The sequence below is a fragment of the Athene cunicularia genome (genome assembly GCF_003259725.1).
Source record: "Athene cunicularia isolate RWA chromosome 2 unlocalized genomic scaffold, athCun1 chr2_part1, whole genome shotgun sequence".
NCBI lineage: Eukaryota > Metazoa > Chordata > Aves > Strigiformes > Strigidae > Athene > Athene cunicularia.
The window spans coordinates 26,667,391-26,694,252 of NW_020799095.1; the positions used below are offsets into that span (position 1 = coordinate 26,667,391).

Below are 26,862 nucleotides of genomic sequence, written 5' to 3' on the forward strand. Positions count from 1 at the left end.
GTCCTGAAAGTCCTTTTTAGTCACTTAAATTCTGAGGCGTAGCAAGGCAAACTCAAGTAGAATCAAAAGATACTTACACGAGCACCATCTCTTCCTGTTGCACCAGTATCACCTCTCAGACCTGGGGCACCCTAGCATACACAGAGGAGAAAAAAAACATTATAATGGTAACAAAGACAATAGTTTATAAGAAAGAAGTTTTGAACTGTTTGCTGAGTATCCACGTATCATTTGCGTATCATATGAGATGTTTATCATGCTAGTATTTTGGGGGAATGGACTTTGATTATTATTTCATTCTTATTGCTGGGTATGTACTGACTTGCAAAGTGAGAATCTGCAGACAAAGGGGAATGAGAGGCTTTTCAGAATTATGAGCCTGGCTCTTTCATGGGAAACCTACTTAGTTTCCCTCAGGTGGCAAGAATTTTGTGTGGAATTAAAAATTCAAAACCAAGTTGATGCATAATCCAAATGATGAATGTAAATCCCCCCCTTCAAAATTCCTTTTATTTTGGTCAAGAAATAACCATACGTAAAAATTGTTTTGAGTATTCATGTTACACTTGCTATTTGAAGCAAGAGAATAACTGTTAAAAACAATGATGTCATATGAGTAGTCACATAAAATGCCATATGTTTCATATAACAAAAAATTATATCCAGGCCATCACTACTGTCAAGAAATCAGACCAGCACTCTGTTCTATCTCTTTAAATGCATCCTACTCTTCTGCATTAATCTGCATGTCAGTACACAGTGTTTTATAAAAAGTTGCAAGCAATTATCTTAATTTTCTTAAAACTGCTAAATGACTGGATTTTTTTTAGTACAAAAAGAAAACAAAGCAGTTCTAGAAATCTCAGTTTAGAGTTTAAATAATGAACTTAAGAAAATATGGAATGAAATTTACATAGCAAGATAAAAACCAATTTTATAATTATATGGATAAAACAGAGGTAGAAACACAACCTGCAACCAGACTTTACAGCTTTATATAAAGGCTTAAATTGGCTAAAATGTTTTCTGATTTTATGGAAAACTGATATAATCACAAAATTTTTGTAACTGATTTACTTATACCATAGTCACTGCACCTAGAGCAGTCAAGGATTTGATGAGAGACTCAGTTCTTTGTGATTAGTAGGCCCATTCCTACTATAAAACCTCTACTCAAAGACAGCTTTAGTATTTCTTTCATAAAGATCCTTGTTAACCAATCCTGTGAAGAACTAACTGCCACTTAAACCACTTCCAAATGCTGAGAAAAGATCAAAATACAACCTTAGAAAAGACTGTCAGTCTGTTAAACCAACAAACCCTCTATTTATTGAACAGTTTCTCAGTAAATAAAAGTTGCATTGAGGTAACTTGCAGGTTTAAGTTCATGACATTCAAGCATCTCCCAAACCTGTGCATGCAGTAACAAAGCAGGTTGTCCACCTTACCTTTTCACCCTTGCCTCCTGGAACACCAGCAACACCTCTCTCTCCTGGGATTCCACCAGAGCCAGCAGGACCAGGACCACCAGCAGCACCAACATTGCCAGGCTCACCCTAGCATATCATGTAAGACAGGGTCAAATCATTCACTCAATTTGGAACAAAATTCTGTCATTACTACTTTGCCCACCATTCTGCTTGGTTGCAAACAGTGTGAGTAGTAGTATTTTGTCTTAAGCTATTGTCCTTATTTTACTTTTTCAGCTAGCCAAGATGCCAGACATGAACACTCTCTCTGATTCTGTGGGCTCCTGAGGTTCTAGGGTGTCCCATGTTGCAAACCAAACTTCTGTAGAAAGACTGCCCCTGAAAGTGATGAAAACTAAGACCCATATTCAGCTAGCATCAAGCCAACCTTATTTTGGCAGATGACTGCTCATTGTTGTCCTAATGTTTTTGGGGAAAATATTGCTTACTAGACACAAGAACTTCCTGTGTCTAAGTAGAGGTGGGTATAAATGGAAGCCAGCATGAATTTTGGCCAAAATCTTAGACCCAACCTCAAAACAGAATAATAGTATGCCCAGATGACAAGGTGTATTCAAACTAAGTTCAAACTGGAGTTCGCCTTCCATCATCTATAGTGCTAAACATAAACCCTTTAATATTAGTGTAGACTAGCTGGGATGGAGCTTTACCACTTGAAGAAATGACACAGGGGCTATAGCATATAGAAATACCTATTACCACTAATCACTTATGCTCTTAAGAAAGAAAATTTTGGATCACCTTCATCAGGAATTCAACAGTAAGGCAATGGCAGCTGGAAAGGGCTTACCTTGTTACCATCAGGGCCTGGTGGGCCAGATGGACCACGGCTTCCAATGGAGCCGGCAGGACCAACAGCACCACTTTCACCAGGAGGACCACGTTCACCCTGCAGGAAACAGACTGATTTGAGTTTTTCCTTTTATTGTTCTATAGCTTAGAGGTTTAAGAGCACTAACTAGTAGCACTGACAACATGATATGTTTTTATCTAAACAAACCATTATGAACTATATTAGAATCATGCAGATATTAACTAAACTAGTCCTAAGAATTGGCTCTAGCTTTTGACGCAAATATAGCAAAGTGAAGTACTGAAGTCTTGCATCATGGTAACAGCTGACAGTAAAGTACAAGTACTTTTTGAACATGGATTTTGGCTACTGTGCTCTTTCTAGTAACAGTGTCTTGCATACTATTGTCAAACAGAGCTTCTGCTATCAATCTGAGGGCAGCTAATAGATTCTAGCTAAATTAAAGCCATAGTAATTGGCAAAAATTTATTTTTACAGTTGCAAATGCCTGCTGAATATTGGAGAATAAAGCCTATTAATGTGACCTCTACATTGTAACAACTTTAAGGATAAATTCTGAGACAGAGGTCATCTGGAGACATGGAAGTAGCCAGGAACTGGGCTTAAAAGCACAATAGATCTATCAAAGATAGAAATATCAGTTTTACTAAAGACATCTCAAATTATCATGGTGTGATCAAGCTGGACATCTGCTAAGGCATAATGGAGGTTTTTAGTTATGCTGGTGAATTTGGGAGTTTGTATGAGAAATCTAATGTGGTCAAAGAAATGGCTCAGGGAGAGATAGCACACGTCTAAAAAGCACCAACGATGCAGAAGGCTAACTTATATTGCAGTGATGTTCCCCAATTAATAGATCTTTTCATTATTTTTACATACATTTCCTTAATGACAGGGATGCAGAAAAGGAAGAAAGATACTTATAAAACATCCATATATCACAAAGGTGGAAGCTCTTATCAGCAGGAAGAAGGGTTGGCATGTTGCACAGGAAGAAGTGAACAACCTGCTGGATTGCTGTTCACAGCACAAGTGGGACAAAATTCAAGAATGTGAAGTATCAGGCCTTTTATTTAGGCACCAAAAATGAAAATTTCTGATGTAAATAGGGGTCTCACCTGGTGAAAATGACAGAAATGGAAAAGTGATAGCCAATAGCCAACAATATAATGCAGATGTGAAAAAGGCAAATGTGATCTAGCACAAACAGTAAGGTATTTTTAGGAAGTGTTAGTTTTGTTGTACAGAGCATCGGTAAGACCTAAGTTGGAATAGTGAATGAAATACACTCTGGCTGGGTATGAGATGCTTAAGGCAAGATAGAGCAGAGACAGATAACTGCTACAATTATAAAGGGAATTTGGATAGATTAGCAAAACAAAAGTTTAAAGAGGACGTGGTTACTAATACAGCTTCGTGAAACTAAATATAGGGAGGTAAAGTGCTGTTTAAACTGACTGACATAACTGGTAAGAGTGAATGGGAATATTTGTCATGAATACATTTAGTCTGGAAGTCAGCAGAAAAGAGGAAGCAACAGAAGCAGTTTAAATATAGGTGGACTTGGAAAGCAATTAACTGAGTATTTTGTAAACTGCTCATTACTCTGCAGAAATGGGACTTTCTTGTCATGCAGGAAAGGCTCTACACAAATCACTTTACAGATGTTTAGTCGCAGTGCAGGAATAAAGAAAAGTAGGAGGCAGTATCTTCTGACTATTCCAGGCTCTGGAATCAGCCAACAATTTGTTCAAAGACATTACATGGGCATTAGGAGCTGGCTAGAGAGAGATAGTATGACTGAAATGGTCAGGCTACAAGGTCTGTACACAGGCACTGGAGTTGAGAAAATCTGACATGCACCAAGGCCTCAGTGTAACACTGTAGGATCAGTCTATTGTCATCCACATTCTCACTGTGAAGTTCATTAATAGAGTACATTAACACATTATCTTTACTTGGGTAATATTCATATTGCTTATCTAGAAGTTTACTAACACCAGTAACTATTGTGTTATATAATCATACACCCTGACACATGCAAAGAGCAGAGAAAATTCTTCCTTGTTGCTGGGAGTTTGCTGCAATACACTGTATTCTATAACTGAGAAGAGGTGTTTGTCTTGAGAAAGTTGGAAATCTATATAGCTACTATTATTGAATACATTATTAAGACAGTCTGTACTAAATTTCAAACACATTACTCACTCTTGGGCCAGCAGGACCAGGGACACCAAATTCACCATGAAGACCCTACAAGAGAGTGGATGTATTGGTAAAGCTGTTTTCTCAATCAAATTTATTAGCTTAAGTTGTGCTTTGTTTCTTAGCAGTAAGTAGAAATGTTTCTCAAATTGCAGCAGCATATTGAAAATCTTCAGACTAAACCCAGTCTTTTAGATACACAAAAAACCCACCCTTTTCATATAGCTGCACAGTATCTCAAAGCACATGAGAGAATAATTTCTCATCTGAATAAAGAGTTAGCTATTAAATTCCAAGCTCATTTTTCAGGTACATGCAATGTTAACTCTTTTACAGGGACACAGAGGATGTAACTATAACATTAAAGGTGGTTATGACACACAGGATGCACAATTTGCAGATTACATCACACACTAACTGAACAGAACCAAGAGCCTGAATCACCACTGAGCTACTTCAGTTGTATGTCATTGTAAATTTACCAAAATCAATTGAGCTGCAAAAGCATACAATTGGAGTAATGCAGATTAGATTGAACCTTGAAGATTTCAAAAGAAATTTGAAGTAAAATATTTTTCATGCACTGTCTTGTCTTTTGGGGGAGGGAGCATATTCTATTGTTGCTTAAGGCCTGAAAAGCAAAGGACTGGCTTTGCTCAGTTTCATACCAAAACTTTAAAAAAATTGTATGTTGCGAATTCCAACGGACCTTCTTCATTTGCGGCTAGCTTTAACAAAAGGGGCTATTAAACTTTGCATATAACACGGATTGCTTTTTTTGGGCAAATGGATCTAACAGGCTCTTGCTTCACCACATGTGCAATTGTAAACATACTGCTTATGCAATGCCTGCCCCTACTTGTGGAGCACTCTATCTGTCACTCACCCTTTCGCCTGGTTTACCAGCTTCACCAGCTGGACCTGAGGGACCTGGCAGACCCTAAGTGTAAAGAAACAAGAATACAAATAAAGTTAAGGCAGAAGTACTTCATGCTTTGTAAACCATAAATAAGAGCACATCGTTACTTACCTGGAAGCCAGGAGGGCCAGCGGGACCTTGTTCACCCTTTCCACCTTGGTTGCCCTGGATGGAATGAAAAACAAGTGATTAACTTGGAAGAAGAAATAGAGGAAAACGAATTTTAAAATGAGAAGTCCCATTAATGAAAAGTAAAATGGGTCTGTGTAGAGACTGTTACTTACAGTGACTCCAGGAGGACCTTGAGCACCGTTGTTTCCCTCTGGACCAGGAGCACCCTAAATGTGTTCAAGTAGAAAGCTGTTAGCAAAGTTTTGGTTTCTTATTAATCTCTCTAAAGTGATTTTGTGACAAAACCAAAGGTCTCTGGATGTGTATTTTGAACTTAGCTGTTTACTTGGAGGAGCTTCACTGTCAAACGGACTAAAGATGCTTACAATTTTAAATTCTGTGATTGTTTTATTTATTGCAGCACATTTATCCTTACAGAAAATTTTTCTGAATTGCAGACTATAGGAACCTTGCTCATAGCATTTTTCCCACAACAGATCAATTATTTGGTCCCCTAAATGGAAGAATTATTGTCAACTATCAGTAAGAAGTTGGAAGTTTACAGGATAAATTAAGAAACCAGACACTGTCCTCAAAAATTTTCATGGGCAGTGCTACTTTTTCCTCTTCATAGGAAGCTAATACCCCATAATTAATTACCCAATTAATACCCAGGAAGGATAGTTTTCATTTATCCCTTAAGTGATAGTCTCCACTTACATGAGGCTAGATGAATGCATTCCAAAGTGCTTTTCTATTTCATCATCTATTCATGCTTGCACAAGAGAATGCTATCTCATTACAGAGGTTTTGAAAATCTACTTTTTTTTCTCTCTGGAGGTTGATAAAGAAAACATATCCACATACCCGTGGGCCAGCAAGACCAACATTGCCTCTTTCACCAGGTTTGCCAGGTTCACCCTGAAGTTGAAAGAAAAAGATATGAAAGTTAACCAAGATTTCATGTTAGATTCCATTTAAACTACTAAACAGAGACTGATAGTCTCATTTCCAGAAGATTTATTGTAATATTTCTTTAACCCTAATTAAAACACCCACAAGCTCCACCTGCCTTGTTGAATCACTTAGAAAGAATAGCTCAAAAATAAATGTCTTTTCTTTTCAAAAGAAAATCACTGTAGCTTTTCTTCTAAATGAGTGAGCTTTGGACTGGGCTAAATAACAATACTCTGTAACTGAAACTTTGTCTTGGTGACCAAACCTAACAGAACTTTTACTGAAGTGTATATACAAAAATGATAAAATGGACATGCAGAAATTACAATATAGACATATATTTTTCTAATCACTTCAGTGTCCAAATATTCCTAAACTAAATTATTCTTCATTTGCATAATCATATTTTAGATAACTGGAAAATAATTTAAAACAGAATGCTTGAATGTAAGTGGATGCCATCCAATAAGCAGTACAGGACATCACAGGGAAATTTGTTTGATTGTTAGAGTTAGGGACCTACAGATTAGTCTGGAAATACCTTCACAGTAATAAAAAGTTTCTCTCCTGTACTTACAGTGGGACCTTTTGGTCCAGGGAATCCAATGTTGCCAGGCTCACCTCTATTGCCAGCTGGACCGATTGGCCCAACCCTACCATCTGCTCCAGGGAAACCCTAGAAAAAGAAATCATACTATTAAGTGGCTGGGGTAATTTAATTAGAGTTCAGTTTTAGGATAAATGTGTACTGACAGGAAGCAAATGTCATTTAACTTTTAAACATTGTTTATATATTTCATTCTCATGCATTCCTCCATTTTCCTCCTTTTTGTAGAACTATGTATTTCTTCTCCCCCTTGCAGGACACAGGCCTGACCTGAGACCCACAGAAATTAATGGGAAGTTTCTCACTGATCTTCTGGGTTATATGGTTGTAAAATCTTGCTGGTTTTACACAAAGTTGTGTTAGAGCTCAGTGCTAAGATGTCTGCTTTTTAAAATCTCAGTTTATGTCTATGTTTCACATGCAGTGCAGAAACAATGAGAAGCAAGGTACTTACAACAGGACCTTCCTTGCCAGCAGGGCCTGGGCTTCCAGGCTGACCTGGGAGACCCTGAGAAAGTAAAGATTTCATGTTTTTAGAAGGAAATCAACTCACCCGACAGTTAACCAATTTTTTTTTTCTCTGTGTATGCATACATACACAGACAGACACCAAGTTATCAATATATACTGTGGAAACAGGACTTCATTATCCTATCAAGTTTACATCTAAAACACACAAAAGTTTAATTTGATGTGTGCTCCCATGCCAGTTGAAAATCAATATAGGTAAGTACCCGTTTCACTCAGATAAACTCATTTAGTCTCTACTTTCATAGAAAATGTGCTTAAATGTTTGCAGATGCCTAATAGTTCACATGTGCATTGAAAATTCGCTTCATGGGGTGGGGTAGGAAGAGAAAGAGTAGATTAAAGATGAGAAAACAATACTGACATAATCTGGCTGCAGCATCCACTAAAAGTGAATGGCTCTTTTCAGTGAAATCACTTGCAAAATAAAATTGAAATAACTGAGATCAGCCATCTCACATCATTTTAGCAGGGTCTGCTTTTCTTTTAGTTAGTTGAAGAGGGCACACACACTTCATCTGTGATCATAAAAATCACATTCTGTAAATAATCACAAGTGGAACCCTCTCTTAGAAGTCGATCCAGTATAAGGGGGCACTGCTCCACAACAAGGTAATCAAAATGCTACCACATACAAAAGAAAGTAATTTCAATAAAATTTTGATGCTTCTTAATTATTTCCTCATGGATGTTTTTTCAATAGAGTAGTGGAAGTGCCCTAATTGTGGTTAGCACAGGCTGAATTTTTGCAGTTGGATTTATGTATAATTTTGTCACTAAAATGTAAGTAATTTTCTTTTTGTATAGTTCAAACTTACACCACAGAGTTCAAACTTACTCTTGGACCCATAAGACCAGGCTCACCAGGACGGCCACCATCACCATTAGGACCCTTAGCACCAACAGGACCACTAGCACCACGGTTACCAGCAGGTCCCTACCAAAATAAATAAATAAAATCAGGCAGAGGTATCAAAAAGCATCACACATCTGTATATAAAAGAAGATGGTTTAGAAATAGTGACCCATACAAAAGTCTTACCATGACACCAGCTCTGCCATCAGCTCCAGGGAGACCACGAGATCCAGGCACACCCTGCAAGTGGACACAGAACAAATTAAGAAAGGGAAAGAAATAAATCTGTTCCTGTAAGGTGTATAGTGCTTGCTAAATTTCAGCTTTCTAAGCTGGTCTGCTGAATGTGAGTTAAGTGCAGCGGTAAGCACACACACCTCAGTGTAAATGTGTATTGTGAAAGAAATCTCTCTCACTTCCTTTAGATTTCTTTAAATTCTAATCTGCTTGTATCAGAGCATTTTCAGTATTTGTTGTCATCTAACAGTGGCTCTAGCCAGCAGCTAGGATCACAGCCTGGCCCACCTTCACTTCTCTGTAGAGAGCTACTGACTTCTCTATGACTCTGTACACCCTATCTAAGGTACAATGCTGAATTTTTATCTCTACCAAAAAAATCTGGTGGTCATACTGCCATTTTTCCTATTTTCCTGTGAATTCTTATCCTGCATGAAGCCACATGCCTCCCAAAGTACATGTAGTGGTTTCCTCACCCATTCAAAAAGAGTACTAGGCACCCTTGAAGACGCTGAATTGAAACCTTTTGTCTCACATTATGTGTGAGCCAATTATCTGTTTTAAGCAGTTAAATCCCATCACAAAGCTTTAAGAATAATCAAAGATAATTAACTAAATATTACATGTTGAATAAGTCAAAGCAACCTCTCATCACTTCAGGGATAAGATAGTAAATGGCATTAATACGAAGCAAAAATAGGTTTGGTTCCAACTAATCAAAAGGCTCAGAATTGCAAATGATCTTTGCTTAGCAGCATTAATGTAAATTTAATTACTCATAATTACTTAATTTGCCTTTGTGACTCTAGCTTTATTTCCTCTTTTCTTTTTGCTTCACTTCTGGAACATGAAAAGAAAACCTACTCTTAGACCAGCAGGGCCTGGGGGACCAGCAGAGCCAGGTTCACCATTGCTGCCTCTCTTGCCTTCCTCACCACTAGGACCAGGAGGGCCAGCGGGTCCAGCAGCACCCTATTTCAGGTAAACAGAGGAAAAGAAAAAAAATCAGATGCTGTATTGCAGATACTGTCAGGCTTTTTCATTGAAAAAACCTTCACATGTTGTCATACTTACAGGCTCACCCTTGTTACCACTTTCTCCCTTGGCACCAGCAGGGCCTGGTTCACCCTGCAGTCCAAAACAAAAAGAGATCATAGAATTAGGCATCATTCCAAAAATCTCTCTTCTACCTGGACAGCTTTTTCAAAAAACTCTTTAATCATACAACACCATGCCTGCCTCTATTGTGATAAACAGTCAATGAACATAACTATTTTTGGTTTAACAGGCATGAAAATAAACATGTTAAAGATGCTTAGAAACACCAGTAGTCATAGTTCAATAACTCTGACACATTCAGGGCTGGTTCTCCTACTGAGGATACCCACTGAGGGCCTGATTGTGAGATTGATGCCACATCTCTTTTGATAGTATCAACATGGACAGAGCTTAAGAGTCCTTGCACTCAAAGGGAGTGCAAAGTGAACCTCTTCAGCCTCAGCATCTGAAGCCAGCAGCAAGACACAGAAATGAACCACAATTATTATAGTGGAGCAAGAAGAAATGTCTGCATTAAATACAAAAATATATCCAGAGGACATCTTTTACAGATGTGGACACTGCCCAATTTTCAAATGAAGACATGCAATATACAAGGCCACTTACAGCAAGTCCTCTAGCACCACTAGGACCAGCAGGGCCAGGGGGACCAGGAATACCACGGGGACCAGGCAGACCAGGAGCACCAGCAACACCAGGAAGACCCTGTCCAACAGAGGGAAAAAAGGTATTATGATCCCACTATCTTTTCTGTTGCAATAACTGAATTGTTTTTTTAGAACAAGTATGGCTGTACTTACAGCTGCACCTTTAGCCCCTGGAAGACCATTAGCACCAGGGTTGCCCTATTAAGAAACATAACAATACTGGTTAATTCAGAGTCTCATGTGCACCTATCCAACAGTAGATAAAGTCTGGCAAATTACTCACTGGAGGGCCAACAGGACCACTAGAACCGGGAAGTCCAATCTCTCCTCTTGGACCAGCAGGACCACTTGGACCAACATTACCAGCAGGTCCGATTTCACCCTGTTTGGTAGAAGAACAGAGCCCTCTATCAGTGTACACAGTGTTAGGGCAATGGTGGATCAATCCTATATTAGACTGACTTTAAGAAGGCAATCATATATGCATATTCCCCCTTCAGAGGCCAGGAAATCAAGGAGCTGATAGCTTTTACTGGATTTTAAATGCACTGAAGCTGGGATATCTAGCTAGGCTCCATTGAAGTTGATGGCTAACACAGGAAAAACAGGTGCTCAGCACATCTGGGAAGCTATACTCCTGCCAAGGATTACACAGAAGGTTGATCTAGAAAATCAGAATGATGATTCCAGTCTTATCTGCAGTCATGTGCCTCTGGCCTTGGCCTGAGATACCCCACAGTGTATGAGATGTAATTGACCATTGTCTTGCATGTTAAGATGCCGTTTGCACTGATGTAAAATGCAAAACGATGCCTGATCAGGATACAGTAGGATAGTGTTCACAGTGGACTAAATGAGAGGAAAAAACATTCTTGGTTTTACTCTCAGAACCTTGTATTTCTTAAGTCTACTACAAAAAACTGAATATAATGACAACTTCTCTTCAGCAATTCTTTAAGTAGTCAGAGTTCACCTAGGACACATAGGCAGTCTTCTCTTGAAATTACATGCTGTAACCACACTGACATCTGCATCAGAGAAGACTTCATGATTTCCAAAATTCTTTTAACAATAATAACTAGGATGGTATCACAATTTTTCCTTCTCTTCCCTGCAGTTAATATTAAGAGGTCTAGCAAAAAATACTTTATTTATTTCTAAAGGTGGATCAACATAAGAGTTTTGTCTGTTGTAGCATGGAGTTTCTGTACTTGTGATAAGGGTGAAAAACTGCATCACACTATGTGTAAGTGTATGCAGCTCTGAGCTTCTTGGCAAATGGTCAGTGAAATTTGCAAATGCAGGATATGGAATACTCTTGCCCAAAAACCTCTGTCCTTCCTTGGACAAAGTAAAATTCAAAATAGCGAGACTCTTACCCAGGAAAAAAATGCAATAAACTGAAACCATCTAAGTTATAGTCTGCAAGAGCAAAATGGTACTGCCCTAAACCTGAAAAGTTTAAATGCAGTTTCTCCAGTTTCAAGAACTTAAGTTGGAAGGAGCGCGATATTCAGCTGCAGCTTCTTGGTCCTCCACTGGTTCTGTAAATTGATGTAAACTGCTTTGCTTATTTATCATGATCCGTGTCACCCTTCAAAGTGTATAAAACTGCACCACATAGGAAGCAGTAAAAAAAAAAAAAAAAGTCTTCCTGAACTTGCCTAGCAGCTATATTCAGCTGTGAAATGACTGCTGTATTTTGAATTGGCATTCATATATGAATACTGCAGGGATTCATCCTCATCCTGATATAACTGATCTGTAACTGATAAGAAAGCACTCCAGTTTCAGAGAGGGTGTTTTTTGCTGCCTAGCAATACTAGTTATGATATTTCATCTTCACTTTCAAATGTACCTGTAGAATCAGATGTTCATACCTTAGCACCGGGAGCACCTGGGAAGCCTGGAGGACCAGCAGAACCAATAGGGCCCTAGGAAATGAAAGGGAAGCAGTTCTGTAAAGGTATTAAGTAATGACAGAAGTATCTTACTTGCTGAAGTAAACAGATTAAAAAAATGCACATTTCCTTAGACACTTCCACATATTACCATTTCAGAATATCAGCTGCCTTTTGCAACTCCAAACTGACAGATTTGGTTCACTACACTTAAGAGCAGGTCAGTGCCGAATAACATTTGCACTGCAGCTAAAGAAGTGTGAATTAAGCAACAATTGGTAAAACCTTGCCTTCAGGCCAAACACCTGAGAAAGAATAAATAGAGGATGTGCAGAGGCAAGCATCTGCAAGGCAAGATGTCTTGCTGTACAATCCCGAAATGAATGCAGGGAAGCACTGCATCCTGCAAATGCAAGTCTTAGGTGGCTGTTTCCAACACATATTCTGTGCAGGGGTAACTGTGTACATTTTCACACCAGTAGTCCTTCTGGCCTACTGGTCACACACAAGAGCCCTGTGTTGATGACAGCCTTTGTCCTTCTTCACACATGGGAAGAGGGTTGGTAAAAATCTCTCTGACACTTTATAAGCCAGTGCTTGGCATAACTTACATTGAGGTCAGTAAGAATGTACTAGAAATTGCATCAGGTTTAAAAGCAGCTGAGGGCAGAAACTCATTCTGACATGCAAATGGATTAGAAATCATGATTGATAGCCAGAGTATACACTTTGAGGCAGTGAACATGTGCAGCCCCAGTGCCTTTTCATTAAATTGGGTGCTTTTTTTGTCAAAGGCAATGGCTCATCAGCTTGAAGAGGGTCTTCTACTGATTCTACTCTGTCTAGCTATTGCTGTGGGATTTGTAATTACGATGGGACAAGCTTCCTAATGTACAGTGCCCAGACACCATAAGAGAAGATACACTGATGGATTCATAGCCTTTGTTATTCTTTAATGCATACAAATACAAAGGGATAGTTTTTCTTCAAAATTATTAATGAAATATGCAACTCATACATAGCTATTGGGGATTGATATCTACTTTTTTGTGAGCTAACATCTGTCAGTTATAAATACTTATTATAAAACTGCCACACAAATCCAAACGAATAAAATGGGTCAGCTGGTATAGCAAAGAGGAATTAGCTTCCACCATTCTATAACCTATTGTGTTTGTTATAAACTGGGTACTTGGAATTCTCACTGGTTTTGCATAAAAAAAGAAAACACAAACCCAAATGCCCTTTAATATATGTATGAAAATATAAACTTCCAGAATTTCCACTGGAGTGACCCTTTTTTATGTTTTAAATTATCAGCGGTAAAGAGAATAAAACATTAATTTAGGTTTTTTTTAAAAAAAATTAGTGTTAGTAAGTGCTATGCTTATAGAACGTTACAGAATCATAACTTAAGTATGTGTAAAATAACTTTAGCCTGGCAAAGACACTGGGACCCAATGCAACTGCCTGCTGCTGCCCATGTAGAGTAACACCTCTGCAACCAGCAGCTCCAGAGTATTTGTCCTATAGTAGATCAATTGCTTTCAAGATAGCTAAATGTTTTGGTTCTACTATAAAGTATAACATCAGATCTTAGCTATAAGGTCTCTGTTTGCCTGCAATTTAAAGGCCCAATCACATATATTTTTAAAATACTCCATATGGGAGAACTGAAGTGAAATTCACATCTATGCTAACATTCTACTATGTTAAAGCACGACAGATATTTCAAGTGACAAGAAGTATTAAAATCAACTTTAGCAAAGTTAACAGAACAAATTACAGTTTCATCATTGGCTCAAATTTTAAAGGCAGGAAAGAAAAACTATTCTGGGCTATTCCTGATTTTTTTAGCTTCAAAACTGTACCCTTGTACACACATTTATTTCACTGAAATAAAAGAGGTTTACTGAAGTCAGTGATATGCTATAGCAACACTAACTCCTTTTAAACAGACAAACCTGCACTGGATTACCACTTATTAGAATAGTTATTGTTTACCAGTCAGATCAGGACAGTTGGATCTTATTGGCCTTTCACACTAGCTCACATAGCTCAGGTAGCAGTGGTGAATGAAAAAGGTTAGCTCCTGTTAGTCAGACAGGACAACGTTGCAGGTGCAGAGCTATGTCCTGGAATGCACAGAATAGTTTCAGGATGTATATAATTACAGTCATCTACAACACGTGCATGATATGTATCTTTAAAAGGTATGAAACCTCTTTTAGTTTTGGGATGAGAACTGTTCTGTAGACTATTGGAAATGAGAATTCTGTTCATTGGGTGTTTCCCTATGAACTCACCAGTGCAAATGAGAGAATATTTGTTTCCTTTGATACAGATGTGTTTAATATAAATCCTGAGGCTTTCAGGATATTATCTGCAAAGTGTTTATGTTTTAATAATTCTTTTGTGACTGTCTGATAAGCAACAAAGAACTGTGTTTAAAATGTCCACGCAATCCAACTTCTTGGAAGACCAAGAAATCCTCTATAAATAGAAAGAAGGACACAAGGCCTAATGGAACCAGACTGTCAAAGATCAAGACTGAAACTTACAGCAGGTCCGGTGGGGCCAGCACTGCCATCACTTCCACGTGCACCCTGTGAGGAGCAAACATGATAAACAGAGTTTGAAAAGAGGTTCGAAGATCAGAAAAAGCCACAGTAAGTGGCTGGTCATAATGACAAACATAGATGGGAAGCCACTTACAGCTGGTCCGGGGGCACCTACTCTTCCTCTCTCACCAGGGAGACCACGAGCACCCTAAAGGAAAAATTAAATACACTCATTTATACCTATTCACTGAAGAAAGATACTTTTTTTTTCTTTCTTCTGCTAGGTCTCTATATGAAGCGTGTTGCAGGCAGGCAATTCTGTTCTAAGCATTCACACACTATTACATTAGAGTATCCAGCTAGCTGGAGTGTCACTGATGACAAAAATTAACCAAAATGCTGGCTGAACCATATTAATCAGATTATCATTTTCCACAGAAGCAGTAAATACTTACAGGTTGTCCTGGGGTACCATTTTCACCAGGGGCACCAGGTTCTCCCTATGAAAAAGAAAGTTTGCAGGCATGAATTACTTTCAGGATGCTTTGGACAGACAGCACACCACCATCTAGAGAGATATTCAACTGCTGAATCCTACTGCCTTTGTCTTCTGTAGCATTTGCACTACAGCACCATAACAGCACATCAGGTCCTGAGGGTACAGAGACTGTGATTGTCCCTGCATATACTGGAACACAGCCGCTTGGAATCCTCTAGGATGAAGAGGATCAGAGCAAGTTGTTTCACCCATCTCAGCTTTCTTTACCTCCTCTCTTTATTCTGTTATTTACTCTGTAGTACACACCTAAGAAATAGGGCCTGGATAGCCAACTTCCAACTCAGATCAACCAGCAACTGCTTTTTAGCTAGAGCAGAACCAGAATGATGCTTTCTTTTGCCTTAGGTTACGGTGACAAAATTCCTTTCAAGGGGCTGGAAATAAGGATCTGCCACTGGTATTTTTAACTTAACACCAATAACACTGAGATATGAGTGACTGCCATTAAAACATTACTCCTCTCCCTTTAGTATTAAGTGTTCTCAACAAGACTGCAGTTGGTCTAGGCTGGTCTATAGTGACAAGATTTGTCCTAGAGTGCTTGTATCCATCCTGAATATATCTGAATACACCTAGTCTTAAATGCACCTAGTCTTAAATGTGGCCAACAGCACAAGTTTTTGCTTTCTTCACTGCTTTCAGCAGTTACATCATGAGTGATCCTGATTTATTATGCTTGTGATTTCCAGTCAGATTACTACTCTTACTAATAACTGTTCTTTCCCTTCCTTAACTTCTTTATCTGCTTTTAATCTCCAACGACTGGACAGACTGTTTGCTATCTCTATCAAACTTCTGAAGGTTAACAACTTGCAGTGATATTGGAGAATGCTGTGTTACAATTAATAACTCTACAAGCAAGTAGTGCTAAGCTCTTAGAAACAAGCAAGAGGGAGAATTAGTATTTGAGTTTTTCTTTATTGTGTTAAAAATTCTTGAATACAAATCTCCTGTGAGTAAGTCAGCAGCATTAAAATTTCCTACAACCCAATATTGCAGTAGTGTTGTTTTTAAGAACACTGTGATTAGGCAATGAGGTGGAATGGAATAAGAAGAAACTAATAGAGGAGCTTGCTAGAGATGTTTCTGGACCATATTTAAAAACATTTTCTTAAGGATAGTGTTCAAACATGCACTAATCTAAAGAAAGCAAAAAGGAAGAAGACTGTGAAGATCAAATAACCTTAATTTAGAAGAGCACTGCATCTGTCCAAATTTTTAGCAGAAAGGCTTATGCTATAGCACGTGTCTCACACAGCAGAATTTTGTAGAAAAATTAGATGTTTTCATTTTAGTGTGATTTAAAAAACCCCACAAAAATGTAAAATACAATCCACTGAAAAGCAGAGATAGCAAAATCAGTTTTAAGGGCTGCTGGGTAGTCAATCATCAGGAGCCAAATTCTGTACCTCTACTCATTGAAATACTAACTTGACTGAGGAAGGCTCAAGAACAATGCCCCAGGAATGACTTCTCATTTTAAGGTGCGTCTATTTATCCTACACAGATCTACTGACTTCTAGATTATTGCAGCTGGGCAATGTTAATGACAACATGGAAGACTGATTGGAGGGGACATTATATGCCTTTGACCAGAATGAGCTACAAACGCATCCTTACCTTGCTGCCAGGAGTACCGGGTTGTCCCTTTTGACCATCCAGACCATTGTGTCCCTACATTGAGTATAAAAATAAATATAAATATATTTTGCCACAAATGGCTACATACAAACTCTTAGTCTTGAAAGGTAAATCCTTCTTTCCATACAAAATGATTTCTTAATATAATCATTATTTTTTTTTCTTTAAAATCAGTCTTTCGTATCAGGAGATATTAAAAACTTCCAAGAGGTTCATGCATTCTTAACTTTGAGGGGATTTCCAGAGGTTTTCAGTATGCTGAAGTGTTTTCAGTCTTAACTATTCAGGTAAAGAGTATGTATATACTCACTCTAATTCCCTTAAAGCCAGGCAGACCAGGAGTTCCAGGGAAACCACGAGCACCCTAAAAACACACAGGACATAAATGATTGTCTCTTATATATACCGCAGTTAAAAAGAAAGAAAAAGAATAAGTCTTTCAATAAAATTAATGAGTAGATTTGGACCATGATCATTCAAGGGAGGAACACAGTCCATTCCCTAACCTCCCAGGACCAGACTTGTTCCAAGACTAACAGTAATCAACCTGATTTTCCAGTTTTGAATCTCAGAAATTTCATGCATTAACATGTGATAGCACAGCTGTTGTAGCTTTCTATGCCAAGGTGCCTGCTCACCTGCTCCTGTGTAACTCCTCACTATGTCACTTCTGTTACTAATTATACTAGCTTTAGTGGGGGTGGGGAACACAAACTATATGATATCCCTGCATTAGTAAGAACTGAAATTGGATTAATCCATATAGGGAATATTACTAGACTGTTAATGTGGTGCAATTCAGAAGTGTTGTCATGTTTCATTGATAACTGGTTTGTATTATATTCAGTAGATTAGTACATACCTGAGGGCCAGCAACACCCCTCTCACCAGGTCTTCCAGGTTTGCCAGGGTGACCCTAAAAAATGCAGTAAAAATACACTAAGACAGACAGGTAATTTTATAAAATAACAACATAAACCATTAAAAAAAGACTCTGGTAAAGTTTCTCTTTTTCAATAAATACAAAGAGCTTGCTAGCTTTCTTCTCTCTGTACTCAGGAAGCTAAATAATGTATTTAGAGAGGTTTCAAAGTTATCCATTTTTCTGTACATTTCCAACATACAGCATCTCTGTAAAATAATTGTTCCAGGGTTTATTTATTCTACCTGGTATTATAGAACCGTGTACAAATTATGGCCAATAGAATGCTTAGCTTAACAATAACCTAATGTTAGAGTTGAATCACAGCCCCAAAAGAGATAAGAAACATTTAATAATCACTTACGTCTTCACCAGACTTTCCTGGAGGACCAGGGGGACCACGAGGACCCTGGGGACCCTGTTAAAAATAGATTGAAGATTACTTAAAGTATCTTTCTTCAGATAAGTCTTTTCACTGGTTTCTGACTTGAGTTGGGCCATAGCTGGAGCCTAACTGACTTTGCATTTCATGATTCCAATCTGAAGAAGTCTGAATCTGAGTGTTCAGCTCTGTTTCTGTAACCGGATCAAGAAGGAATACCCAATTCTAATGTTCAAGGATATGGACATGGATTGGAGAAATGGGCATTACTAAGCATTACAAGCCTACTTTGGAATCCTATTTTTAATGCTAACAGCATCTGTATGTGAAATCTGTACTTACTGTTTGACCAGGTTCACCAGGCTCACCAGGAACACCTTGAAAACCAGGAGGACCCTAGAAGAGAAAGATTTTGTTAGTGTTTGAATAAGCTATTTTGTGATTTTACAGGTATGTCAATGTTAATTAGTCAGTGGGAGAGATGAGACTGTACTTACAGGGGGTCCAGATGCTCCAGGTGGGCCTCTAGGTCCCATTAAACCCTAGGTGAGAAAAATTGAGAAAGCTTTAACAAAAATCACTATTATAAACACACATCTATAACACCAATTCTTGCTGTTCCTAAGCAATATTGGTAAGAATTACAGTTCTCAGTGTGCAATGTCCAAATCAGGTTAGAAGTTGAGATCTGCAAGAATTTGCACAGGCAGTCCAAGTGCAAACAGATCTTCTAATGGCAATGAACCAGCACAGAATCCAGTGAGATGATTAAGAATGTACCATTATGGCTGGGTACCTTGTGATTAGGATTCTTAATCTATTCTGACTTGTTAGCAAGTGCACTGATTCATTCTTCTATGTACCCTCTCCCTTCCATGAAGGAAGGGAGTGCATGAACTTCCAGAGTTTAAAGACAAAGGTCATAACAACACATAAGAAAGGTTGTATTTTTGGGCCTGCCAATTTTATTGTAATTTTCAAGAAGAGCTGTTAGAGAAAAAGATCATTAAAATGGTAGAAAGGTAAAACGAGAAATAAAGGTATATAAAGGGCAGTAATACCATGAACTGGGAGGTTCACACATAATTTTGGAAATAAATTAAACAACTTTTACTCGTATTGTGTATACATCAATTTCAAATAATGATCAACTTCCGTGTAACTATTTTGTTTTTTTCTGGTTTTGATTCAATTATCTTCATTTCTCCTCCAAAATAAGTCACAAACATACTCCCCTTGCCCGAAATTAGAATTTATATACATCTTGGAAAAAAAGGGTCAAAAATCACCTTTAAAAAGGAAATTTCCATGGATTACTACACTTTCTTAACAGTTGTCTTAAGCTTTACTAAAGAAGCAAACAACTTTGAACTGAAATTTAATTTATGCTTTTATTGTCCAAATGAATGTTTATAAGATGTTTCAGCAGAAATCATTATGTTTTTAATTGGTTTTAAAACTTTCTTGGGAACTCTTTTAGATTTTCTCATTACAAGATTAAAATCATGTGCCAACTTTTCAATGGCTTATGTAGCTTTCTGAATACTTTTTATTAAGGGGAATAAATGCATATTAAATACAGGCATTTACTTACTTGTGGCTGTAAAAATATGCAGTAATTCTAGGAAAAATAACTGTTTCTGGACAATCTGAATCATATGTGCTGCATAAGCCCTGTGAATCTCTTCAGAAATTATATTCCATAATCCTTTTTCTCTCCTTTTCTTGTCTTCCCAATTGCACACATTTTTGTTATGAATCTTAAAAAATCCTCACAGTAGGTAGATTCGACTGCTGTTGCTGTCAGATGAACCCTAACTCACTCAAAAATTGGAACTTAGAAATTGTGACACCCCAAATAAATCCTCATCTACATTTTCTGATTTATTGTCAGACACTGAGGGCAGAACTTGATTAAAGATACTTCTATTTTCCTATGTTTAGCATCTAAATGGATATAAAAATATTTTGAAAAATTCATTTAATATTACAGTATTTTCAGGAATAGAAACAAGCACTTGACCCAGAATAATCCTGGGCAGCCTTCATCCTGGTCCTCACCCATCTGATGCACTGTCTGTGATGTCAGTGTTTGTGGTGAATTTAACCCATGTTCTGCTATCTATGTACCCTGAAAATAACTGCTAACATCAGGAAAGGTTAGAAATTCATGTGGAGAGGCAACAGACTCCTTAACCATTCATTTGGACATAGTATACAATAACCGATAAAGAATCCTCATCAGAAGAGCCTTATAGTAGCAAGTACTAATATTCAACTGTTGACAGCCAAGAGTGGTGGCCAATTTCCTACCAAACCTGTGCAATCCAAGGATATCAAAAGGGTCGTACAGTCATGGCAGAGAAATGGTCACCAACTGGAGCTGAGATACTGAGTTACTTTCTAGACCTATGTCTGCTCAAGAGAGTAGCTTTACATTCAATCTCATCCCTAAAAACACAATCTTCTGTCTCAATATGGGTAAAATAATACTATATCAGTGTGTTATCTGACATCAGATTATGAGATTCACTGATTCATGAAAGTGTGGGAAACAGATAGAATTAAAGCACAAGACCCAGTAGTGCTATATTCAAGCTAAATATACACTCATAAGGCCATATTTCAAGTTCTAAGGCTGTATTTCAAACACTTCATTGTCCTACATCAAAGGATCAGTTTACAGTCTGACTCAATATATGAGCAAAACATTAATTTTAACACTATGCTTTGCATTAATGCAGCTGGATTAGGCTCAAAGGAAAATACTAAACACGTTATCTATACAAGTTATCAGGTACTAAATCATATACCTACCATAGGTCCTGGGCCAAAATCAGCTGCTTTAGATGGATCATATTGAGCAGCGAAGTTCTGTAGGTAATAAAAAGTTTGAAATTAAAATACTAAAAATTTTACTTTAAAAAGTATTGACAATGATCATTCTATATCTGTCACCTGACTTGCTATACTTGCTATACTGTATGTTAAGCAGCATACGTAAAACTCAGTAAACACGGCCCTATCTCAAATAAATTTCTATTCACTTGTTTTCAGAAAGACTTGATTTTACTAGGAAGGCCCTTTCACACAATGGCTTCAAATATCTACGCAGCAGTGAAAGAGAAGCACTGCAACAGTGTGAACTGAAAATTAAGAATGTAAACTCAGTGCTCATTTAAAACTAAAAACTTTCTTGAAACCCTGAAATCGTTCTGCCTCATTTCCAATGAGGGAAGTTACAAATATTTTTTCACTATATTGCTTAAGTAAAATTCATGTACTACCCCTGACTATCAGATGAGGTGGGTAATTCAGCTTCAAAAAGATCTGAGGAGCATGCAGCCTCAGAAACACTGCACTGGATTTTTGATCTTTTATCAATATAAATTTTGTAAGCAAATATACATTTAGTTTTGTAAAGTACATTTTCTCACTGCACTATAATGGAAGAAAGTTCTATACAACACCACCAAAAATCTTTCTTGTGTTTTTTTATTAGTATATTAAAATAATAGAAATTAACAAAAGCAGTTTTGGGGTTGCTATTAGGAAAATAAATTATTGCTATTCCTATTGAAGGCAAAAGAGTATTCTTCTGTGCAGGAGGATTTAAACTTGATCAGTGTGACACTGTCTATGTCTTCATGCTGCCTGTGCAAGCTAATGTCAAGGAAAGAGTTAAAGCCAGCCTTCTGCAGAGAATACATGATGGACACTTCTGCAGAAAGTGTGTATGCGACAGTCCAGTTACATTCTGCAGCATGAATACAGATAAAAATTTAAAATTCTAAAGGAAGATATTCTAAAATTCTGAAGGACTTCTAAGCACAAACTTTCCACTTATGGGTAGTCTTCTTCAGCTTATCCCAATGGAGTTGCTGTCTCTTGAAACCAACCACAAAGTGCTGTTTCTTTTCCCCATCTGCCTAAAAGCACAGGTTTCATTTACTTGATTCCTAATCCATACACATTATGGCTGTATAAATTTAATGCTTATTAACAGGGTTGATTTGCTCCTGTGCATAAATCGCTGTCAAATACAGAATCCAAATCTGCCACGAAAAATATACATCCCAAGGAGAGTTTCATTGGAACTGGGACCATCAATTTCTTGCAGATCACAAGAGAATGTTTCCTCTACTCTCCAATACAATGGCAGTGTTTTCCGGCAGATATGCCTTTAGTCTTAGTCACAAAGCACAGATTAACAGTTTCAGTAATAGGAAGTTTGGATGCCTTACTCCGCCAAGACCGGGAGGACCAGGGGGGCCTGGAGGACCTGGTAGACCATCTTCACCATCTCTGCCTGGTGGACCTGGTGGACCCTAGAATCAAAAAGAGGATTATAAAGTGAACATTAGAAGCGGCTAAAGAAATCTCTGCAGTGATAAATTCATTAACAAGTAGGCACCTACAGCACACACTACAGCATTGCTATACACGCAGTTTCAATAAATGGTTAACTTTAGAAAATAAGCATAGCCTGAAATTACATTGCCTTGCCAGACCTCGTATCAGATAATTACTGTAGTTTCATATTTGAGAAGATTTGTGGGGGCAATATTGGATCTATGCTACCAAACTGTAATCTCCAAATTGGGAATTTTCATTTTAAGTGACCAAATTTTGGACCCATGAACCCCAAGTGACCCATGTGGACCCACACAGCCTGCCAGATTCTGCTAGTAAGAGCCTAAAATGTGACCAACCGAGGACTGGCAGAGATCAGCCCTACTGGTACAAACTAACATAGATACAGAGTAAGTCAAAGGACAGTTTTTAATCAGTCTAGTCTATTTGCTGGTACAATTGCAAATTCAATGACAATAAATCAGTGCCTTTTTACAGATTTTTGATATTGTTACTCTGCTACCACTGTCAGAACTTCTTTTACAACAGCTTGAAATTACATATTTTCAGTCCAGCAACATTTGGCCTTATATTCTTTCATCCTCAGTGCAAAAAGCTGGTCAATTTTTGCCATCGTGGCAATTGAGGTGAGATATTTCATTTGGTATGTATTTTGGACCTAGTTCAGTGCCAGATGAAACCCATAATACAAGTCATGGATTTCTAAAGGAGCTGGATTAGGTTTGGTGCCTTCGGGACAAAGTGTGTACCTCATTTTGTTAAACAAATTTAGTTAGTGGTAGCCTAAAGCAACTATCCAGCTGACCATACAGATATACTCTTCCTAATAGTTCTCTTTACGTTTGTCAGCATTTTATGATCTAAGAAATCTTCCAGAGCTACCTATCGGTACTATGACATATTCATTTTCAGAAGATACAAAAAAGGTACATGATAACTACACACTGCCCAGATAAGGATATGAATTTCAGAATACGCCTTTACGAAAAGTAGCAATGATGCAGATGCAAATCAGAAAAGCAGGTTTCAGCAAGAGAAAAGAACGCTACAACTAATTATTCAGCTGTCCTTATTTAACTATTCAATTGTCCTTGCTGTTACTTTTACAGCAGCCTTTAACAGTACAATATCCACTTTGACTAATAGAAAGTAGATGACAAATGCCTACCTAGGGAGAGATTTTTCAAGCCATCTTTGGAGGCACAGATAATGAATGATCCTCAAAGCTAGTTTTGTCTATTCAGATTTGGTATAGAGAGTTTATCCGTATACCATATTGTTCAAAGACTACGTCTTTATGTGACAACTTTCTCTTCTGCATATTCATGAACTTTTTCCACTGTGGGCAGTTGGAAAAAAAGTTTTTCAAACCATCATTGGGAGTGCTAGGCTGCTGTCTGAACTCAACCACATCTGCTGGCTGGACTAGATGATCTTCAAGGTCTTTTCCAACCTTGATGATTCTGTGATTCTGTGCTCAGACACAATTACCACAATTAGGTTGGTGAGACAGTGCTGGGGCAGAATTTGGTACATAGGTAACTTGGTTTCTTTTTAATTAAAATGTACATGCAAGCTTCTACAGGTACATTAATTTAATCTCACATCAATGCCTAAGCTTAATTTTTTCCTACTGGTCTTCCAATGACTGTTGTTCAAAGATCACAAACAAATGAATGTCAGTCTAAATCCTTACCCTTTCTCCCTGTGGCCCTTTGTCTCCTCTAGGGCCCTGCTTGAAGAAAATAAAACTTAATGAGTTACCATACAAATTTTCCAGGACTATGAAGGGAAACAGATACATTAGAAATAATTAGTGTACATAAAAAAAGGGAAAGAAGACTTCACATACAGGTCTGATAGCTATTTTCCACAGACAGCATATTCTTTTTCCACAATATGCTACTGAAAATAGATTAGTCACTGCCACTATGTCAGTTAAAAGTATCACTGCACCATCCACTGAAGTACTTGCAAAGTTGGTTTTAGTCTCTACTAAGTGACTGGCTCTAATTTAACAGTAGTGACTTTTAGAAATAAAACAAAAATCTATTTAGCCTTTCAGACCTGTATGGATATTGCTGTACTGTTCAAATCATGTAAATCTTTCTAAAGGAACTCTGGTTGAACAAGAATGTTACTTTGATGCAGTTTAGTTCTTGGTAGGCTTAGCCCTGCTTTTGTGTAAAGCAACTTATTTCAGTATTTGAATTTACCCTGGTGTTGAGATGTTGCATCCATTGTTCCCTCCTTTTTACTTCCTACTCATCTCAGTGCTACTGCTGTTCTCAAGGAACACTGGAAATAATTAATGTAGTCAGTTTTCCTTTCATCCAATATTCAATAAAATATTAATATGCCTAAGAATGTCTGATATCATCTCCATTTCCACACAAGAAAAATAAATATGCTTACCTTCCGCCCTGCAGGTGCCTGGAAAAAATAAAGAAGAGAATTTTTAAAAAAGATGCAGTTTCTCCCAGTATTTTAAACTAAAATAATGTACAAACTTAGACTTATCTTCTTACATAGCTATATTTTTTCTCAGTACAGTACATTTAAGTATGTCCTATGGTTTTAAATTACTATGAAGGCTAGGAGTTCATTATATAATAAAGATACATTAGAACACTCTGTTGAAGACTGACAATCTTATACCTATTACAGCCTATAAAGCTAGCATAAAAAAGTCACACCTGAGTTTTTTCATAGTTCTTCTGTGCAATGAAATTTGGACTGTAAGACTGGCTTTAAAAGAGAGTCATCTCCAATCCAAACTGCCAGGTACAATGTCCAAACACCACTGCTCCGTTACTTTCTCCTCATGGTCTTTACACCTATGAAGGCAGTCTCTTAAAAAGGCCGTCCCACTTGAGAAATTGGGGTGGGTACCTTTCCAGGCAGTCCCTTCAGGATCTAATCGGTATCTTTCCATGACCATATTGGGAATTAATGTTAGTAAATAATACTGCCATGAAAAAGAAGTCTAGCCTGTTAATTGAAGTTGAGTGTTACATATGAGATAAAAAATAATGATACTGACCTCACTCACATCTGGAAAAAGAAGGGAAAGAAAAAAAAAAAAAAAAGAGATAATCAGAGTGTGGATTCGGTTATTTGACAAGTTTTACATTTCAAGGCTTTTTTTTTTCTTAACACAAGAAACATTTTCTTAATGTAATTTCTTACTTTTAAGGTGATTTTCTTAAACTGTAAAGAGTCACGGGTGAAATTGTGCATTTCAAATTCAAAACAGACTTGCTAATGAAATTAAAACAAATAATATGGTTGATACAGTAAAAAGGCAGGTATGTTCTATAAGTCTGTTCTAAATGTGCTTAAACATATCTCCATGGGGGGAAATAATGCACATATATATATTTAAACATATGTGTGCATGCAATGGAGGAATAAATCCAGACAGGCTGCCACATGCGAAGGTATTAAATTGTAGATAAATTTTAATATAACTGGCCCCACCTCACTTTTTGTGGGGAATGGTTATACCTAAACATTCCACAATTTCCCGTAAAATGTCATAGTGTGTAAGAGAGAACAATTTGAAGCTATTAAAACACAAAATAATTTTTCTCTTTGTATGTTACTTACTTCCAAAGTACACTCTTGTTAATTAGTTGGACATACTAATTTTGAAAAATTTTTTCCTGAATCTCAAGCAACTAAAAATCTGTTTTGGCTGAAACTTACCACGGTAAAAACGTCTTACAGCACACTTTAATGACAGCGATTTGGCATTATTACTAACCAAGCGGTTGTTGGGTGTTTTTCCACAAAGAGTCACTTTGGCAAAGTATGATCGCACTAAATTCAGACGATGCATACAGTCCAGCAAAAAGGTAACAATAATGAAGTGCTCAACATCGAAAGCACTGATGTAGCCCGGCAGAACACCGCCTGCCTCTGCCAAACCAACGTGAAGTTCAATCCATCAGTGTCCCCAGGTGATGGTGGCACTGCCGACTACACGTCTTTCGGGAATAAAGGGGGCAGTCGGTACGGCGGGATCCCCGCACACACCGCTCCGTCTCCTCGGCTTTTGCGAAGCCGCTGCTACCGCCGCCCGTCACCGGG

At 37.7% G+C, this 26,862-nt stretch overlaps 1 protein-coding gene across 1 annotated transcript in view; it reads right to left on the reverse strand.

Annotated features, from left to right (window-relative positions):
• The window catches only part of COL1A2 (collagen type I alpha 2 chain), a 40,079-nt gene extending 13,468 nt beyond the window's left edge, over positions 1–26,611 (reverse strand). The window contains exons 1-33 of the mRNA XM_026843207.1: positions 26,479–26,611; positions 25,814–25,824; positions 25,186–25,203; positions 24,467–24,502; positions 22,641–22,724; positions 21,214–21,270; positions 18,894–18,938; positions 18,739–18,792; positions 18,379–18,432; positions 17,955–18,008; positions 17,403–17,456; positions 17,072–17,125; positions 15,348–15,392; positions 15,047–15,100; positions 14,893–14,937; positions 12,311–12,364; positions 10,714–10,812; positions 10,584–10,628; positions 10,390–10,488; positions 9,799–9,852; positions 9,589–9,696; positions 8,674–8,727; positions 8,470–8,568; positions 7,558–7,611; positions 7,074–7,172; positions 6,407–6,460; positions 5,713–5,766; positions 5,540–5,593; positions 5,396–5,449; positions 4,513–4,557; positions 2,281–2,379; positions 1,449–1,556; positions 78–131 (exon numbers count right to left, since the gene is read on the reverse strand). Of these exons, the coding sequence (XP_026699008.1) occupies positions 78–131; positions 1,449–1,556; positions 2,281–2,379; positions 4,513–4,557; positions 5,396–5,449; positions 5,540–5,593; positions 5,713–5,766; positions 6,407–6,460; positions 7,074–7,172; positions 7,558–7,611; positions 8,470–8,568; positions 8,674–8,727; positions 9,589–9,696; positions 9,799–9,852; positions 10,390–10,488; positions 10,584–10,628; positions 10,714–10,812; positions 12,311–12,364; positions 14,893–14,937; positions 15,047–15,100; positions 15,348–15,392; positions 17,072–17,125; positions 17,403–17,456; positions 17,955–18,008; positions 18,379–18,432; positions 18,739–18,792; positions 18,894–18,938; positions 21,214–21,270; positions 22,641–22,724; positions 24,467–24,502; positions 25,186–25,203; positions 25,814–25,824; positions 26,479–26,611 (2,085 nt within the window). The remainder of the gene's footprint in view (positions 1–77; positions 132–1,448; positions 1,557–2,280; positions 2,380–4,512; positions 4,558–5,395; positions 5,450–5,539; positions 5,594–5,712; positions 5,767–6,406; positions 6,461–7,073; positions 7,173–7,557; positions 7,612–8,469; positions 8,569–8,673; positions 8,728–9,588; positions 9,697–9,798; positions 9,853–10,389; positions 10,489–10,583; positions 10,629–10,713; positions 10,813–12,310; positions 12,365–14,892; positions 14,938–15,046; positions 15,101–15,347; positions 15,393–17,071; positions 17,126–17,402; positions 17,457–17,954; positions 18,009–18,378; positions 18,433–18,738; positions 18,793–18,893; positions 18,939–21,213; positions 21,271–22,640; positions 22,725–24,466; positions 24,503–25,185; positions 25,204–25,813; positions 25,825–26,478) is intronic.
• Between the last annotated feature and the right edge of the window lie 251 nt (positions 26,612–26,862).